This window comes from Podarcis filfolensis, assembly GCF_964270895.1.
Source record: "Podarcis filfolensis genome assembly, chromosome: 6".
In the NCBI taxonomy this organism is placed as follows: Eukaryota; Metazoa; Chordata; class Lepidosauria; order Squamata; family Lacertidae; genus Podarcis; species Podarcis filfolensis.
In genome coordinates this window covers 49,036,934-49,057,035 of record NC_139609.1, presented here as the reverse complement: position 1 = coordinate 49,057,035, position 20,102 = coordinate 49,036,934, and the positions used below count along the sequence as shown (strand labels likewise).

General features: G+C 40.5%; 1 protein-coding gene across 3 annotated transcripts; it reads right to left on the bottom strand.

The window, feature by feature from the left end:
• Positions 1–2,449: 2,449 nt before the first annotated feature.
• On the bottom strand, positions 2,450–20,102 carry AKR1A1 (aldo-keto reductase family 1 member A1). Of its 3 annotated transcripts, none has more exons than XM_083619950.1 (9): positions 19,946–20,102; positions 14,825–14,920; positions 11,736–11,855; positions 11,199–11,350; positions 10,282–10,477; positions 8,659–8,858; positions 7,741–7,813; positions 5,388–5,474; positions 2,450–3,976 (listed from the first exon to the last, which is right to left on the bottom strand). In XM_083619950.1, the coding sequence occupies exons 2-9, from the start codon at positions 14,912–14,914 to the stop codon at positions 3,911–3,913; spliced, it is 984 nt and encodes a 327-aa protein (XP_083476076.1). In that variant the 5' UTR covers positions 14,915–14,920; positions 19,946–20,102; the 3' UTR covers positions 2,450–3,910. The 3 variants fall into 3 exon arrangements, with proteins under 3 accessions (XP_083476076.1, XP_083476075.1, XP_083476077.1); XM_083619949.1 differs by having other exon boundaries at positions 14,825–14,922; positions 19,989–20,080; XM_083619951.1 differs by having other exon boundaries at positions 19,932–20,028.

The following is a 20,102-nucleotide window of genomic DNA, read 5'->3' as shown; positions in this document are numbered from 1 at the left end:
ACGTAGTCCGCGGACTCGGAGTAAACCTAGACCACTACTTTTGTAGCATGCCGGAAAATGTAGTTCCAAGTCAGAGTGCTTGTAGTCCGTAGACGGTAGAAGAGCATACTGGGAAAGGCTGTGAAATAAATAGCACCCATTCAGAGACCTATTAGCTCTGCGGGCAGCTAAAGACAAGAGTCAGAAACTGTCTTAACCCTCTGACCTCTTTAACTGCTTTGACACGGATCATCTAGTGTCTGCTGGGCAACCCCCTTCCTCCAGCGTTTTTTATAAGACCATTTGTGTTTATGTATCTTTAAAAACCAAGGTCCTGGATCACACCACGCATGCTTCAGGTGTGACGAATGAACACAACACAGGGCAGCTCCCGATCCCACAGAGTTCCGTGCATCAAAGTAAAGTGTGTGACCGGGAGCGGGTGGAAGTGGCGCGACTCACCTGACCCTCATCTCTGACGCCGGGGTCTCTACCGGCAGAGGGCAGGGTTAGCCTGGCAATGCAGTGGTGTCCCCAAGTGCACCTCGCAGTCTTCGGCTTAGAGGGAAATGGAAACCATTCGCTCAGGCTAGGAAAAAATAAAGCACTGCGAGTGGAGGAAACAACGCACATAGGATAATACCTACCCAGGTCTTCCCTACTGAGATGTGTGCATACTGGATATGTCATATTTCAAGCCCAGCAGACTGCGCTTAGAAAGTGATTGACCCAAAGATTAAGCTTCGTAGCTTTGTGAGGATTTGGGACCTATTTATCTGCGGTTCTCTTATTTTTCAAGCCTTGGTTCCCAGGCTACAATTCCCATCCTCCTTGACAATTGGCTAAGCTGGCTGAGCAATACTTACCTGCTGCATCACTAGCTCTCAATAACGTTGCTATTGATAAAAGATTGTATCTGAACATGTGCAGGCTATGTAGTCTCCCTAACAAGTATGTTTAGGATTGCAGCATTAGAAATTAACCTTACTGGTGCATGCCAGTAGCTAATTAAGACCAAGAAACTGACAAAACGTCAAACGCTGTAACATTTTTTCTGGTTCAGTACCAGCCTTGTAAGAATAGCCTATTGTGTTCATTAGGCTTTCTTCCAAGGTCCACAATCTCCCTATGCAAAGTTAAGCATGCCTAAACATGTTTATTTCAGTGGTCTCAGGCACACCTAACTGCACAGGACTCTGCTGTAAGTGTGCACAAATTGTCGCCTTATGGGAGTAAACACAAACTGCTAACATAGAACAAAATCCTACTAACAATACTACTAGAAGTTGTCTCTAGTTAGAGAACAGTTAACACCTCTTGAGAGCGTATATTACTAATAACTGGGTTAAAAACAGGACAGGATTCTGCACCCTTAATAGTTGTGTAGGGTGGAATTTTAGCAGACACAAGCTTACACCTGCTGAAAATTCTTCTACACAACTATTAAGGGTGCAGGAGCCTTATCTTGTATCTGGCCACCTAGCAAAAATAAGGGAAACTGCACTAGTAATAACAGCAATGTCTTTTAGGCAGCAATAATTCCCAGTCAAAAGATACTGACCTAATCAGTATTAATGCAAAGTTCTCTAAAGATTACAGTTGAAGTAAAGTTTGGTCTGTAGTTTGTTTCCACATCTTCTTACATAAATTAAGTCTTGTGTGTGCTTGACTGTTGGCTGTAAGGCTTCTGTGAACCACCCACCAATCTGAAACTTTATGTTACCTGTTGTATTGTCATCTGTGGTATGAACTTCAATATACTTTTTCAGTTAAGAGTATTTTTTTTTAAAGCTGAGTCTCATTTAAAAACAACTAGTGATGAAGAAGGTTTTTAAATGAGTAGACATTGACATTGATTATGCAGCTAAGAACCTCATCACTATTCTGTTATCAACAGCTGCTGCTCCTCTCTTGTTATTAGCTCCCTGCTAAAAGCTTCTACCTACCCAAATGTCATCCTGCTGGGTCTTTACTTTCATAGGCTGAATAATTAACTTCATTCATTAGATAAGGTAAATTGCCTGCCTAATGCAAAGGTTGTAGATGTTAGCCATGGAGGAGACAGTGGTTGTGGTGCACGTTGGCACCAGTGACATGGGAAAATGTAATCTCAGCCTTTTATCCTTTTTTTGGCTAGTTTAACTTTGCACATCTTCTCTTCAGTCTCACACCATTTTTGATTCTCCCTTACAGCTTGCATAGACATGTTTCTGAAGTTGTGCACATCCAGAGCACTCACACCTCCTTCCCAAAGCCCAGTGCTCAGAAACTCGAAGGGGTCAAATGTTGCAGAGGACCACCCCTGCTGGGTCAGGTGGGCCTTTGATGTGATCCAACAGGGTTCTTGTGTTCTTAATCTCACGTAAACATGCAGCAGTTGCTCACTGTATCAAAGAGTGCATTAGCTGCAGCATATTGCAAACTTAGGTGAATCTTCCTTGGGAATAATTTCAGACATATACACACTTGCTAGCATATACAAAACTGAATATATTTACCAAAAAGACAATATAGGTTTTCAGACAAGGTATCTTAAGACCCCACCCAAGGGAATCATTATATCAATATACCCAGACAGCTGACAATTTTACTAAGAAAAATACTAATAACAAAACTGTTGCTTGTATTTTGGATCTGGATCCCTGAAGATGCAATATATGTCTGCTTTTAATTCAAAACGCTTTAACCTACTGCAGCAATCCGAAAGTTACCTTAAAAACACTAGTACCCCTTCAACTCCAGTATAAGATACCTGTGCACATGTTTGGACATAATGTTCTTAGTGTATCAAAGTCACCAGGAATACCTGAGGATTTGATTGTTTCAGCCCCGCACATAAAATACAATTTTTCTATACAAGGACATCCTGAATAACACTGAGTTGGATTTTTGTAAGTTGAGGGAGGAGGGGAACAGGGAGCTAGAGAATATGAAAGGGAGTGGGTGACTGTGCTCCCTTTTGTAAAATAAAAAATAAATAAAAATCTGAATTTCATGGATGTAGACATTTAGCTAAATTACTTCTCCATGGTGCGGCACTTCACTGAAGGACTGCATAGCTAAATCCTGAGCACCACTTCGGCAGCAAAACAGCTGGTATTTCAACACTAAAAATAATTTTCAATCCCATCAATAGTACAATGTTCAGAAGATCGGTTTACAGTAGCTCTTATGAGGAAGTGGCTCTTCATAGGAGACAGACTAGCAAGTCCTCAGACATTTGGACTCCATAATAGACCTGTTTGCATGATGGGTCACTATAAGGTCTGACCTGTTACAGGATTCTAGTGATGATTAAGATTATGTGTACCCCTTTCTCTACTTTTCCCTCTCCCTTTCTGGTTTCTTTTTTGTTCTCTTCTTTATGGGAAAGAATAACAATTTAAAATCAAATAAAATTAATTAAAGAAGGTCTTCCATTACAAAGTAAATGCATGTATACATATGTAAATAAGGGAGGGCATTTTGAAAAAGACTGACAGAAAAATGTGAAAAGGTTGTTTTAAACTATCCTCCTGAGAGTTCATACACGGCTGGAGGAGATGGTTTAGTTAATACACAATGGGGTTAGCGATTTCCATCTAGCATTAAATGCAGTAGCAGTATCAAGCAAATTCTGTTTCAAATTATGTTCACTGTAAGCAGGCTTGTGATATTAGAGCACATTCAGTGTTAAATCAGGCTAACACTGCTTGTCATAGCATAAGCATAATTTTGGACCAAGGTGGGACTTACAAACTTGTGCATTTATTTTTAATGCTTACACATGTCTCTTGCAATTTATTTCTATTCCTGTCATTCATTTCTTTATAAACATGTAGAAACAAATAAAGGCCACATACACAAAAATCCCAGAAACCGTCTTTTTAAGTCTAATAACCCATGGCAGTCTTGAGTGAAATTCTGTCTTCTGTCTTCTAAACTACTGGAGTTAATAGGGATCATTGAAAGGATAGAGGGGGTGTCCAGCGTCCCTTGCAACAAGTTTGCCCTCGACCTGTAGAAGATAAAGTGAAAAGGAAGTACAATTGTTACAGTTATTCTAGAAAATGAATGCTATCTTTCAGGTGCATGTGCATAACCAGTGGGGAAACTGTCATAGCTAATAGAAGCTGACCAAAGGAGCAGCTATCTTCTATAGCAATTGCAACTTAAAGTAATAGAATGTTGGATATACTAGCAAGGCAAAATTAGAATTAATCCTACTGAGCTGAGTATGAGCCATGAATCTAATGAAACAGCATTGATCCCAATTTGAGGCCCTTTTATAAAACACACTGGCAACATGGGAGCATGCGGACAAGTCTCCAATGAAGATGACAGAAAGTTTTGAACGTATTTTGCATATGGTAAAATGAGATGGTTTATAGGTGTGAATACGATTACACTGGGGGAAATGGAACATGTTTTGAAGGATACACACACACAGAGCGCAGAGAAAAGGAAAACCAATAAGGGTGACAAGAGGGCAACATGATGCTTTTATAGAAACCCTTGGATAATGTACAATAAGGTTCTGTTGATAGAGAATAGTTTTCTTCCTCATCTCAGGAGCCACTAGGGGGCATGCAACACAGGCAATACAGCTTGTACCATCACAAATGCAAATTTAAAAATTGCTTGTTCATTAAATATTGCATTAGAAGGGGGGGCAGGGAGCAAAATGAAACCTACAGAACTTCCCAAGGACAAATTAGTAATTTATTCTCTTCATGCATTGCTCTTAGCAAGGAAAAATATCTGATCTATTTTTACACAGAAGGAAAATCCTCTGTATCTTTATCACACATCCTCCGCTACCAGGGCCAGCCCTCTCATCAGACAACCTGGGATACTTTTCTTGCTGCTGTTTGGAAAAGCGCATAAATCTGACCTTTGAAGAATTTGTAAGTAAACCATTTTCAGTTTACCAAATGTGGTCTCTTTCACAAAGAGGAAGTAGGAGCTTTGAAAGAAACTTAGAAGGGGATATTTTAAAGATCTAACAGCCTATATTCCGACACTTTACTGCTCGTTTTGTGATTTTAAATCTTTTCTGGGGCTCTTTCACCAAAGAGTACTTGCCCCAAACCTGGATCTAGGCCATCCAGGAAATTCTCATTTTATTATTTTAAGCCTAATTTACAACTAAAAACACCAACACATTTGACACCTGTTTTAAAAATTAACTCAAATGATGCACTGCTTGCTAGCCAATAGCATTCACAAGAAGTAATCATGTTAAGTAAATAGCTTGTCATCTACACAATGGGTTACCCCAAGTTCTACTTCAGCTGTTTTGTTTGAATGCCAGTTACTAAGGGATAAATGAATAAGAAGGGTTAGAGTGTTGAACACCCTCGTGGGAGGCAAATGATACAAAGCCTCAATTATGGTGAAAATGCCTTAGAGAAAAGAGGCAACATTACCGTAACCATTGGAACAATATATCGCCAGTTCTTATTCAGGCTCCCAATAAAGCTCATCTCTTCCGCTGTCAGGTTGAAGTCAAACACCTAAAACCAGAAGCAGATACTTTAAATAGTAATAGTTTTTTATTTATACCCTGCCCTTCCTGGTTTAAAAACCGGGCTCAGGGAGGCTAACAGAAAATATAAAACATTGATTAAAATGCAACTTAAAAGGAGCATAAAACAGCATAAAACACAACATAAAATGCAGCATCAATAACAATAAAATTCAAAAATTCAGGGGTCATTTTGGAGAAGAAAAAAAACAGTCAGTAGACATCAATTTATCACCAGGGCTAACTGGCCAAGTTGGTCCTACTAGTGCCAGCAAGAAGACCAGGGAAGAATTTAAACGTGGGGTCTCATAAAGGGTTTATTCATAGATGAGGAAAGGTAAAAGGGAATAGAGGATCAGGCTAATTCAAATTGAATTATTTAAGATATGATTTTCACTCACACTAATCCACAACCCTCTCTACCCTGCCTTTCTAGTCACAGTGCATTCCTTATATTGAGCAGGTTAGCATTAACCTTACATTGTGCAAAAGATGGACCATATAAGCATTTTCTTTACTTACTGCTATCTTATTTTTTAAAAAAACAGCTTTAATCCACTATAAAATGTTTTCAGCTGCTATGCATGTCTGGTGTATATGAAGTATGCTTCTTTTCTGCATCTCCTCTACTAAAGACTAAGTGGAAAAGCAACAAATTTTGTTCCTCAGTTATCAGCAAATCTCCTTAAGGAGTTGAATAGCAGAGATTAGGTGGAAGTAACTCCCTCTGGGTTGACAGGAGGCAGAATTAAGATGGATGATTTCCTCCAAAAGCAAGGGCTTCCTTGCAAGGCCACTGTGCATGGAATTTATAAAACAGATCCAGCCTTTGGAAATGAGACAGAGAACCATTTGTGCACAGCAACTTGCAATGGAAAACAGACACTAGGGAAACCGTCTCTGCTCACAAGCTAAATAATTTCAAATAGCCTGCCCTACAACCCTTGAGCATGTAATAAAAGGCAGGACAGGCTATTATTACTTTCCTCGAGGCAGAGGGCAGTTTCTTCCTCAAAAACAGAAGCCTGAATTTGTTGCTAGACCTAAGAATCAAATTCCCTAGGGAAGACTTATTTAGTGATATGAGGCTTGGCTACCCTCCACAAATCTTCAGACACAAAGATGACCAATGAAAAAAGTTCTGACTTCCATCAGGGAGTTCTCATTTGTAGGCTTCTCAAATCTAGTTAAGCACCAGCTGAAGGCAATGGTGACTGGGTGGTGGTGAAGGGGGGTGCAGCAGGAAGAACGCTCATAGGCTTCTTCAGCAAAACCAGTGTTGCCCAACACAAAGCCCTCTCATTCAGTAGTGAAGTTGGAATGAAAGTTAAATGATCTGCTTCTGAGAGAGTACCTGCCCTGCCTAACTTTGCTATGCAGGAGATGGAATTGCTGTCACTGTTTGGTAGTTGTCATGCAATTTTGTGTGTGTGTGTTTGTTTGTTTTTTAATCTCAAGCAAAAGCAAAACCTGCTGTCTTCCTTGAAATGAAGGTAATCTTAATCCTGCCTCCTGTCTTCCTAGAGAGTGGAACTTCCTAGTCACTCCACTCCAACACACACAATCCAAAGAATTTGGGAGGATCTCCCTGAAAACACTATAATATTGCCAACATGATTCTGAACTTCATTTTAATAGCACTTGAAAAGCCATGTTCCGGCTTAGTGATAAAATTACGGAGCAATTTTTCAGCAATGCTCTCAAAATGGGGAGGGCAGAGATTTATTTTTGACTGGACTATAGAGAAAAGCCCTGCAGGAAAAGATCAAAGATTATGGTGAACTCATTTAAATCCAAAAGGAACATGCACAATTAAAATTGTTTGAAGTGAGGCTTTAAGAGAATACAGCCACTTAAATCAAAGCTGGAAAGGAAAATCCCTTTGAGGCACTGGAAACAGATGGCAATGAATGCATACAATTGAGGGTCAGCTTCAGCAGACTGAACATGTAGATTACAAAGACTGGATGTGCTAAACTAGTATGCTCCAGTCTCTAAAAATCAGATACCCAGATAAGCCTCTGCTGATACATATAATAGAAAAAGAGGTGATCAACCACTGCACCGTGTGGCTGCTGCACAGAATGAACTGGAACTGGAAAATATGCATGCATTGGCTATATAAAACTACTACATGGTAGGACCACACCTTACTTAGACAATGTCAGTAAGGACAGACAGGGAGAACAGAAGCCTTAGTACTGCAAGCCAAGGCAGTGCTGTTTCTGAAAGGCCTGGCAGGAGGCCTCACTCACCTGGAGATTCTGGAGTATGCGAGCAGGAGTAACGCTCTTGGGAATGACGACCACTTTGCGCTGTACTTGCCATCTATCAGAGTTAAAAGGAGAATCTGTGATTCCTCCACAATGTCTAAATAAAATCCAAAACAGTCGATCCAGATAGCAAAATAATATGTGCCACAGCCACTGCTGCCATCCTCTTTGTTTCTACAGGCCTCTCATGCCTTCTAAGGCATCTTTGAGGCTCAGAGTGTGACACAGCATAATCTTAAGAAGACAGAGCTCCAAGCTCTGGGAAAGCTCAGTTGTTGGGGAGCAAGACAGAGCTCCAAAACAGCTCCTTTCAGAAAAACCTCAGAATGGATTCTCAAAATGAATGGTTATTTTTGAAAAGTTGAGCCCACTTGGGCCTTGATAATGCTTGCAATATAGCCAAGAAATCCCAGCATATTCTCTGATATTACGTTCTCCTTTCTCGCTTGGGGAGCTTTTGTTTCCTCCAGTATCTCTTCTCTTAAAAGGATCTGACTCTATCTTGAAGAGCATTGAATCCGCTTAGAGCCTACCGCTCACCATAACCTTTCAGCCTTTTGAAGAAATGGGAGAGGCAGCTGAAAATGCTTTATTGCCATTTAGAAACCAAAGTCAGCTAAACAGACCATTTTGGCTAAAACAAGGATGAGGAACCTATGGACTCTCCAGATGTTGCTTGACTACAACTCTCATCATTCTGGACCACCTGCTCAATTTGCTGGCTGGTTAGACAGGAGTTGTAGCCCTGCAACAGTTGCCCAGGGCGGGCGGCAACAGCAGAGGTTTCCCACCCCTTGGGCTAAAACAAAGTTCATAGTGAATTCACACAGAAACCAAAAAGATCCATTTGTTCCAGGAGGTCCTCACCATGTCCTCTACCAAATTCTAGCCTGCTATTACCTGAGAAGAATCTGAGCAGGAGATTTGCTGTATTTTTCAGCTAGCTTTTTTATCCCAGGTTCTTCCAGCAACACAGGTTCATCTGGGTGCTTCCACATCCGGTCAGGGGAACCAAGAGGGCTGTAAGCAGTTACCACCAGCCCTTTCTGATGGCAGTGAGCTATCAGTTCATTCTGGGCAAGGTAAGGGTGACATTCCACCTATTTAAAAAAGCAGTATATAGTAATGAGAAGATTGCTAAAAGTGGGGAGGGGGAACACCCCCCTGCACTGCAGAAGCAGGAAAGGCAGGTGCAGGTCAGTTCATATATAGGCAGAAACAGAAGTATGGCATTCACAAGCCACATAATTTCTGCTCTTAGAGGAAACCCTCCCACTTGTGGCATAAACATTCTCAAGCAGAAGTGCAAGATTGATCACGGTTGGGGCTGGATTAACTGGGAGTAGAATAACCCAAGTCACTGACCATTTCTTTATCTCCACCCTGCAGGGGCTGATAACATTTCCTTTACTACACATACTAGCTACAATCTGCAATCTGTTTATTCTGCAGCAGTCCTGCTTATTTTAAGACGACATGCAGATAACACACTCTCCAGGCATAACAGTTTGGAAAACCATTTATGCCATTATAGAATTTTTGTATAAAAAAGTATATCTTTTCTGAAACAATCAAGTTTTGGCTTCCCTTCCTTTCTCAAGACACCTGATCTTAAGGATCCCTATTGCTTTACAAAATGCCTTCTATTACCAGACTCTCGTTTGCAAATACTGTAAGGAATGCTGTGAGACCGGTTGTGTCATGCTGAAATCAATGTTGAAAGGAGAACGTTATTAAGAGAGGGTTTTTTTAAACAAATGTCTCTGTTGCAGAGGATCATGCAAGCCACTCAAGAGTCTGCAGCACTACACCACCCTTTCCTTTGCCATAAGAATTCTGGTTATTGATCACATGTTTTAGCAAATCGTTGATAGCACTCACCAGGATCTATCACAGTTAATTCTCAAACTGGGTACCAGAACCAATAGTATGCTATGAAAAATAAGTTTAAAGATAACTAATGGCTCAAGTGAGTCTGAAGTACCCATTCACTCAAATGATCACATCTTTTTGTCAAGAGATTCACTATAAATGCATCACGTCTCCCTCCACTCCTCATTTTCTGCCAAGGAGAATACAATATGTTGGGGGCCCAATTTAAATTAGGGAGGAGGAAGAGTCAAACCTCTTACTCTAGTACTGCTTCTTCAAAATAACAGCCTCAAACAGCATGGACAAAGCTAAAAACAAAACCACCAAAGGAAAGAGAAATCTTGATAACGTAAGAGTGGGAAAGCTGGGCTATTTTGATCGCATTTCTCATATTAAAAGGAAACCAACCCTTAAGAGTAAACAGTCACTTTAAGTAAAAACTGCAAGTCCCAACTACTTGAACCTTTCTTAGAAGAGTCAAGCGGGATTTTTTGTACGGGACGTTCCATTCTGCAGGGGCAGTTCCACAGCATAGCCACCCCATGCCCAACAGAAACAGAAGCATCCATCCTTATGGCCCACCTTCTCTCTCCTGCCAAGAAAACCATCTCAGAAAGTAACCTGCTCCCTCTTTTTCTGCATCTGCCTTACCTGTAGCACAGCCGGCTTTACAGAAGCTATGCCAAGGATATCATCAATTTGACGGCTATTGAAGTTTGATAACCCAATGGCTTTCACCAGACCCTTTTCCACTAGCTTCTCCATCGCCTTCCAAGTTTCTTTGTAGTCAATGTAGTCATAGCGCATTGTGCCATCAGGATTCTTGGGGAAGAGGTTGTCCCCCCGCCTATTATAAAAAATATGCAGAGCACACAGATAACTAGCACAATCTTAAGTCTATTGAAGTTCAACTCAGTAGAAGCACTGCTAAAATCCATGTCATATGACCCAGATCCAGATCCAGCTCTTCTCCTTTCCCACTTACAATGTGGTCAAGTAGTTGATATGATATTAATTGTTAACTAATTGTTAACTACAAACCAACCCATATAAATTTATGGCCGTATAAATTGAGTTATGATCTTAGGCCTTGGAAAAGTAACTCCTATAAATCCACAGCTTTGGTTATAACAGCACAGAATCTAGAAGCTGGCACAGAACAGGGTGGGGAACCTATGGTCCTCCAGTTGTGGTTGGACTACAAATCTCACAATCCCTCACTAGTTGGTTGGGGTTGATGGGAGTTAGCATCTAGCAACAACTGAAGGACCACAGGTTTCTTTTCAATAGGCCTCTTAAGAATTCGTTTTCATTCATTAGGCTTTTGTTTCCTCCTTTTTTTCCCTTTTGAAAAAGAAAGAAGAATCTCAAACCCTCAACAGTGAAGGCAAACAAAACGAACTGTGTTTGCTGTAAACCTGAGGAACAGAAGGGGCAACAGGGCTGGCTCATCATTCTGTGACAACAAATTCCTATCTGTGCAGATGGTGAAAGGTATCTGACCCTCCCATACCCTCTAAGTGCTGCTGTGGTTTCATGTTCCACATTTCCTTCCTACGGACACTCACTCGAAGGCGTGTGGCCAGTGCATGAGGTAGAGGTCCAGGTACTCCAGTTTTAGATCTTCCAGGGTCTTCTTTAGAGCTGGCTCCACATCTTCTGGGTGGTGCTTGGTGTTCCATAACTTGGAAGTCACAAACAGTTCTTCCCTCTTAATGGCCTTTTAGAAAGAATGGGGAAGGGAATCTTTTCAGTGCTCAAGAAGTTTCTCATCCCTTGATTAGATTTTTGTGTGTGCCTTCTGTGCTATTATGCTAAGGAAGCTTCATTTCCAGAGTCAACAGAACAACACAGACATATTATTAATGTGCCCTGTGAATTTTTTTTGCAGCAAAAGGACATTTAGCAAAGGGATAGGCAGAATGTCAAAGCAACAGAGCCCACTAACACACAGCAGGCAGCAGGAACAATAGCTGATTGCCATCTTGGTAGGTTTATATGGAGATGTAATTACACTTTGAAAGCAGAGCCAATCTGAAATAAACATGAAACTTCCACCCACCCAGCCTTTTCGCAGCAGCAATATTCTCGCTCCTTTTTTTTACCTTGTCATTTCCAACCATCTCTTGGAGAGCATCACCTATCTCTCCTTCATTGCTGTAAGCCGGAGCACAGTCAATGTGGTGATAGCCAGCACTAAGGGCATATTTTACTGCCTCCTTTACCTGTAAGAAAAATAGGGAGATTGTTGAATAAGAATGTGGAGACATCTGCTTCATTTTAGCCGACGGTGCCATTCCAAATCTACAAGAACTTATGACAAAAGGCCTATACATCTTGGAGAAAGTTTTATAATTTTATAAAATGAGAGATTTGCACTTTTTTATCCTTTTCCCTTTACACTTTAAGGTGATTTATGCCAAATAGCAATGTAGTGTAGGGGTGGTTAGAATGTCAGACTAGAACCTGGGAGACCAAGGTTCAAGTCTTCACTTGGCCATGAAGCTTTACTGGGTGACCCTGAGCCAGTCACTACCTCTTTGCCCAACCTACCTCACTGTGTTGTGGGGAATAAATGAGGAGGGAAGAATCATGTATGCCACCTTGAGCACTGACATCATTTAACAGTGAACACCATACACATACTACCACAAGTCACATTGTCTGGTTGCACATCCACAAAGAGATAATGTGTATGTAAGTGATTCTCAGCAAGGTCAATACATTTTCTCTCATTCTCTCCCTGTCCTCCACCCACCGGAACTATGCCTATTTTATTTTTTTAAGCAATGTTTTTATCCAGTTCTCCAATGAGAAGAACAAACAACATTTAGCAAAGGTTTCCGTGGCAATAATAGAATAAATAATATACCAAGACGATGTTTCATCTGATAAAAGCTCCTGCATTTTTTGTTTGAAAGGAGATGAAACAATATTCACAAAAGGATGATAAGAGCCTTTAGTTTTAGGTTTTTGCTAGGGTTTTTTAAAAAAGAAAAAGATCAGAGCCTCTGATGCCTCTTAGATTTAATTTCCTTTTGCTTATTGGAAGCCTGAGCAATGGATAAAGTGTGTCACAAATGCTTTGATGTTCTAAAAAGCCACATTAATTAGAAATCAGTTTCCCTTAGTCACAATGATAAAATAATTCTGTTTCCCTCACTTTAACACCAGCTGCAAGATTTTTCTTTCCTCTAGTAATGGTGACCATAAAATGAATCATGCCAAGGCTATTCAGAAAGTGGAGACATTGCGATAAATACACTGTGAATGGAAATTCAGCTTATTAAATTCTTGCAACACACTTCAGGTTACACAAGGCGTTGTCATCACTATAGAAAAATTAAATGTGGTACACTACCAAATGAGAGCAATTCTACCGAAGATGAAACTTGCAGATGCCTTTAAAACTTTGTAAACTGCTTTGAGGCTTTCATTTTGTTTAACAATCAAGTTGTATATACATTTCATTTTATAAAGTAAAATAAAGACAAATAAAGCTTTAAAACATGTTGTTTAAATTGGTTGTTCTGTCTCCACCTAATAAGCACTGCAGTTGCAATGTGATTAAGAGCAGGAGAACCAGTTTTGGCTGCCAGCAATTATCAATAAATCATTATTTAGATTTTAAACATTTAAAAACACATTATGCAAAAATGTCACCTCCATTATCAGTGCCTGAAGATATTATTATAATTATCATTATTAATTAAATTTGTATACTGCCCATCATCTGAAGATCACAGTGTGGTTCACAACAAAAATGTACAAAATGAGAACACAAAATACAGAGAACAAACCAGTAGCCCCCTCCCTTCCCACAAACACATTTAAAATACCAAAGACTGTTTAATCTCATTCTGACTAAGTTTCCTTCAGCTGGCTCCCTTTTTTTGTGCAAAGGAGAAAGTGAATGCAAAGCTTCATGCCTTGTGACTGGAAATTAGTCTCTCCTCAGAATCCATGTTGAAGCTACTCTATTAGTTACAGGAAGGCAAAATAAAGAATATGTACTCCCTGCTTGTTGGTTCCTGATAAATCCTTATTTCCCACTCCTCCTAACTATTTTTCTTCCAAGTTGAGGGAAGAAAAGTGTCCTCCCACCAAGGCTGGGTCAGACAGAGAATGAGACAAACAGACTGAAAAAGAGACTAATTAAATTAATTGTGACTAGTAACATGACTGGTCTCCCTTCAAAGGAATATTGGACCCCACTAAGTTGTAAGAATCTATAACTGCACTGAAAAAGCAGAGCCAGCAAATGGCACTTCAGTGAAGTGGAGACTGGCTGTTTAATAGGACCTATAAAATTTATGCAAAGTGGGTGTTCTTCCTCCTTCTTTATCTTGCTTTTGGAATGTGCAAAATCAATCAGTATAATGAATAAAAGATGGTGCAAGAGAATTCAGAGGCAGAGACAGTTCCAACCTATGTTCAAATGGACAAGCAAAGATGTGAATTAAGGTCACATTCATACCACATGGCTTCCCCCAGAGAATTCTGGGAACTGTAATTTACCTCCCACAGAGCTACAATTTCCAGAAACGCTCTGCAGGTCTGTGGCTGAGGTAGAATTTGACTTCTGGACTCTTCTGTGGTGAACCTCAGCAGCACATCTCTCACTGCTAGATGAAAGTGAATCACTAAGTCATGCCACTATTGCACATGGACTCAGACTCAAGTGGCCACTACGCCAAACCCATCCAACATCTCTACCCCTGTCCAGCTAAATCAGAACATGCATTGCTATATCTACATTCAGGATAGCCATTTCAGTTCAATATCCATTTGTACTTTCATATCAAAAAGAGGAAGGCAAATGAAGAGAGAAGGGGGATGTGCAACAAGTAGGTTAATGCTATCCATGCACAATCTCTATTCTTCATGACTGCTGCTCTTGGATGAACACATTTATTCAGTATCATGCTTAAATGCCAGAAAAGTAATTGTGCTCTTCTCTATTACACCTTGCTCCTAACACAACATGCATATGTCTGAGGAAAACTCCCAGTCATTTAATCACAATTAAGAAATCGAAAAATGTTCTATCTGCACAGAGTACATACAGTAGCTTCTGGTCATGCAACCTCACCTTTCTATGCAGCCACAGATTAAAAGAAAAAGAAAAAGAATCAATGGTTTTAGCATAGAGTTCTAGAATTCCCCTCTCTCAAACACTAAATTCACGGCTTACCTGTCCAGCGTCACTCTTCCAAGTACCCAATCCAACAAGAGGCAGCTTTTGCCCAGTATGAAGCAAAGCATAGTTGGCCTCAGAAGACATCTTTACCTAAAATAAATGCAATAATAAAAATATTAACTAGGACGCTATACCAATTTGTTTCACTACACAGAACAGAATCTGTAGTAGACTTGACATTATTCTTATTTAAGCTGAAACAGAGAGAGTGGAATGCAAAGTGTAAATATATAATAGGATGAATTATACTACATTTTATCCATGTAGAAAATTTAAATCCTGCCCTTCCATGGCAGACTCCATGTTCACAGTGGCTTACAACAATTTAAAAACATCTACACACACACACACACAAAATAAAAATCCATATTTGGACAATACCTTTATTAAACCAACAGCATATTAAGAGGAATCACTGTAGACATAACCTGCAGGATGGGAGAGTTGTGCCTTTGCTGATAGTACTGTAAAGACAGGCTTTCCTTAAATAAGAGGTGCAGCTCAAGTTATTCTTTATAAATTAGAAGAGCTTGCTTTATTCCAAAAAGTGAAGCATGGGTGCTGCAAGTCTGAGTTTAGAAAGGACTGACCACAAGGATTTAGGCATAGTATTCCCCAAGCTCATACCCTCTCCTTCCCCTATCATGTACCTCGGGATGTAACCTGAAGATAGCGTAAGTCTGTGCACTTCAATGAATAAATCTGTGCATAAGCTGGCTGGCAGGTCTGTACCTGTAGCCTGATGATTGCTTGTTATCAGAACAAGATATCAGTTTATCTTCTGACAAACTTAGAGAAGCATATAAAGGCAAGGTCTCTTGGTCTGTCCCAAAGCCACGGTCAGAGCCTGTTTCATAACAAGCAGATCTACAGAGCAATATCAGGTTTTCATTCTCAACTTTCTGTTCACTGTCCAAAACTTACACAATATACCACCATTAACTAACTCCTTCCCTGTTTCCTTCACACCTATTGCCTGAAAGTTGCAGATTCAATAGATTTTTATTCAGATGCAGGTTTCACTGAATTCAGCTGCAGTCTTACTCCCAAGTGCACGTGCATGGAACTGAAAGTAATTAAAAGGCATTCTGCTCAACTCTTTGTTGGATTAGTTTAAGGTAAAGGTAAGGTAAAGGTAAAGGACCCCTGAACGGTTAAGTCCAGTCAAAGGCAACTATGGGGTGTGGCACTCAGCTCACTTTTCAGGCCAATGGAGCTGGCATTTGTCCACAGTTTTCCGGGTCATGTGACCAGCATTACTAAACCGCTTTGGCGCAATAGGACACCGTAACGGAAGCCAGAGCGCACGGAAACACCATTTACCTTCCCGCTGCAGGGGAAGGTATTTATATATTTGCCTATTTATCTACTTGCACTGGTGTGCTTTCGAACTGTAGGTTGGCAGAAGCTGGGACAGAGCATCGGGAGCTCACCCCGTCACATGAATTTGAACCACCAATCTTCCAATCAGCAAGCCCAAGAGGCTCAGTGGTTTAGACCACAGCGCCACCCGCGTCCCTTGACTTACTGTACGTGTTTGTGCTGATTGAAAAGTATTTTGTTTATGAAAGAGGAACATCCTACAATGCGATCTAAAAGCTGCTTTGCTGGCTGAACTGTAAAAGGAAATTATGATTCAAGAGATTCCAGTGTCCGTCAACTTCCTCAGCTTTTGCTGAGATCAGCTGTATAGCAGTGTCCCATGAAACTGCTTCCTCCATTTAAGCACCAGCTCCTTTAGACAATTAAGGCAGGATGAAAATTATATTCCTACTTTTACTATTAAATTTCTAATAAAATTATCATAAATGCCTATTGGTTACTGTCAATGAGGAAAACGAGCTTAAGTTACAGGGCCTACATGCAAACAATGGCTTGGTGTGCAGAACTAGTCTCCCTCTTTAAAACTCTTATCCACACTATATATTCACAACACATGTATATTCATAGCTTCCCTGTCTTTAAAATCATAGAACAGAATCATAGAGTTGGAAGGGACAAATATATATATATATATATAGGTGTGGAGGACAATCCTATACATAATCATAAGCAAGTCCCATTCAGTTTAATAGGCTTTTCTCCCAAGGAAGCATGCACAGGTTTGCAGTGCAACCCTATACATGATTACTCAGAAGTAAAGTCCAATTGAATTCAATGGCATTTACTCCCAAGTGATTATGACTTGCAGCCTCAACCTCATCATTATTCCTGGGGAGGTCCTTGAAACCAGCATGCTAGGATTCAAACTCATGTACAAAGCTAGCATATTAACCACTTGGTTACACTGATTCATTGCCCTGTGAAAATATGACATGGAAGCCTTTAAGAGGACAACCAGCAAAGAAAAGTACACGTTATTTAAAAAATGCCCAAGAATCTCATTTGACAAAGCATAATTAGCACCTATATGATTTGAATTGTGCAGTTCAGTATACTAGCAGAGGCTGATGAGCAGACTCTTGGGCTGGGCTACTGTTTAGGGGGCTTTTTTGGAGGGGGGGTCTTGTTGCTGTTGTTGCCAGTTCTTTTGTGTTTTTATTTTAGTTCTTGTGATTTATGTGGAAATTATTCCGTATGGTTGTATATTTTTTGAATGTTTTATTTATTGTTTATTACTACTTGTGTTATTTTGCAGTTCTGTATTTTTTTCATGTTCTAAGCTGCCTTGAGCATAATAAACTGTGGAAATGTGGCGTACAAATAAAGTTATATATGCACTGTATGTATACTATTCATTCCAGCTCTGCACTTTAGATAAGATACACATCAATCTAAACTTTAACCTGGGGCAAGTTATAATATATAATCAGTAACTTGATCAGTAGAGGCCAGCAGTTTCATCCTATTTCACCTGACACAGAGGCAAATAAACCCAGTTCCAACTGCAGCTATAGTGCATAGATTGCAGAATTAAAACAGCAAAGGCTATAATTGACTCTGTTTTGAAGACAAGTTATATGAATTTTTTTATTTATGCTTTGGTCTAGACATCTCTCCTAAAATTATTATCCTTTAAAGTGCATGGTTTACAAAGTCTATCATGTTACCAAGATGGTTCAGGGTTACTCTATACAGTGGTACCTCAGGTTAAGTACTTAATTCGTTCCGGAGGTCCATACTTAACCTGAAACTGTTCTTAACCTGAAGTACCACTTTAGCTAATGGGGCCTCCTGCTGCCGCCGGAGCACAATTTCTGTTCTCATCCTGAAGCAAAGTTCTTAACCTGAAGCACTTTTTCTGGGTTAGAGGAGTCTGTAACCTGAAGCGTATGTAACCTGAAGCGTATGTAACCTGAGGTACCACTGTATCTGTAAAATAGAAACAGAGGCTGATAGTGACTTTTTTGTTGTTTAGTGACTTATCCAACACCATAAAGTTAGTCCAATCTAAGTCAGGAACTAAGTTCAGGGTTCCTAGGATCTAGTTTAACCCACCACCAGCCATGAGGCCACACTGGTTCAAACTGCTTGCTTTAGAAAGCAAGTACAGTCCAGCAGATATAATAGTGGTTTTAGAAGCGTTGATTTTAAATCACTGCTGAACAGACTTGGGCAAAGGGCACACAGGACTTTGGGCGGCAGGGGCAGGAACAGTACAGAAGCTGTCCAAAACAAAATTACCAGCTGATAGCATTACAAGTAATAGTTGATTCACACATTATTGATGTGACGGTATCTTCTAAAACATATGAGCTGCAGTCTAGTTTGGGGTGAGAGAAAAGACATTTCGTGAGAATGCACACAGCTCTCTCCTGCAAGTGAGGGGAATAGGGGTCCTGGGGGTGCTGTTGCCTCCCCACCCCAAAACTCAACTATCAGCATATTTGTGCACTGAGCAACAATCCCATGCACACCCAATTTTTACTGAACATTACATACGCAGGAGGAAACTACAAGTCTAATTAGTTTGCACACTAATCCCAGAAAAAAATGCCCTCTGGTTTTACTTAGCTTTCTTCTAGACAAATTTATGATTAGGATAAAACCTACAAAACTTTTTCTTTAAACACTCTGTTAAATGGTTTCTGAATCAGGTTGAATTGTGAATATGATCAACCAGAGCAATTTAGTTTTTTCAGTTTAGATATAATTGAACCAAGTACAAATTGAGGCAGTCTGAATAATTGAGACAGCAAAATAATTAAGAGAACTTGCTCAAGCAATCCCTTAGCACCTCAACTTGCCATAGTGCCAATTGTTACACCACACTCCTAGCTATTGGATGCTTGTCATTTGCCTCAAGGTTTATTGCAACCACTCGCAACAGAAATGCATGGGGAGTGGGTGGGTGCTGGCAAGAGAGCAGAGTTTTGCCCAGAGGCATGTGATACAAAATGTAGGCTCCCTGCATTTTGGTAGAGAATCCCCCAACTATGTTACTGTACCTCCATTTCAAAATTAAAAAGGCATTGCACTCAACCCACAAACATTAGTAGTTTAACCTTTTCTGTTTCTCCAAAAAATATATGGTTTACCCATGCAGACATTATTGGCAGGCATTACCAAGGATTTCTAAACAGGACTGCCAAGGGGTAAACTAAGCTACTCCGGGGTGGTGCGTGCTCAGTGGTAGTAATCTCCAGGAAGAGTGGTTACAGCACCCATAATTAAAAATCTGTTAAGCGCTGCAAAGTACACTACAGACACGGTTGTACTGGTGTGAATACATGCATCGCCTGCCATAGTTCTTAATGCAGCCAGATATTTCTACACCTTCACTGGGGGGGGGGCCGCTACAGCTTTCAATGGGACTTATTTCCAAACAAATACTGTATACGTAACTCCTATGCACACTTAGTTGGAAAGAAGACCATGTGGAACTCACTTCAATGCAAACACGTGTAGTTTCACTCGCCACGCATAATACCACGTTGCGCTTAATGCACGTTAGTGGTACACGTTGTTGTTGTTTCCCCCCCCCCCTCCTTCTGTTAACAGTTTTTCCATCCCCATGCCCACCAAAAGGGGAAGGGAGACAAAATAAAAAAAGCAGAGGCTGCGGGACAGGAGCGATTCCTCTACTTTCTACCCCACCTCCTGATTATACACGAATCTGACTGACGCCAATCAAGCCAGGCAAAGCAAGAGATTAGCTAACCACGGGAGACTCACAACCAGTTTGCAGCGCGCCGCGTCCTCGAGCGCTCCCTTCCCTCACCGCAGTTCAAAATACTGCACATCGACAACTCCCCCGGCCTCCAACTTCAACGTTTCCGTTTCCGGGTTTGATATGTAACCCTATACTCCTCACTTTTCAACATTTTCCAGC

Bases quoted from the DNA above. Each gene is read 5' to 3' on its own strand.
- AKR1A1 (XM_083619949.1), bottom strand. From the start codon at position 20,013: ATGTGCAGTATTTTGAACTGCGGTG. The intron at 14,923-19,988 runs AGGGAAGGGAGC...TGCATTTATTTT, and splicing joins CAGTATTTTGAACTGCGGTG to AGGTAAAGATGTCTTCTGAG. The intron at 10,478-11,198 runs GTGAGTGTCCGT...TTTTTATAATAG, and splicing joins CACTGGCCACACGCCTTCGA to GCGGGGGGACAACCTCTTCC.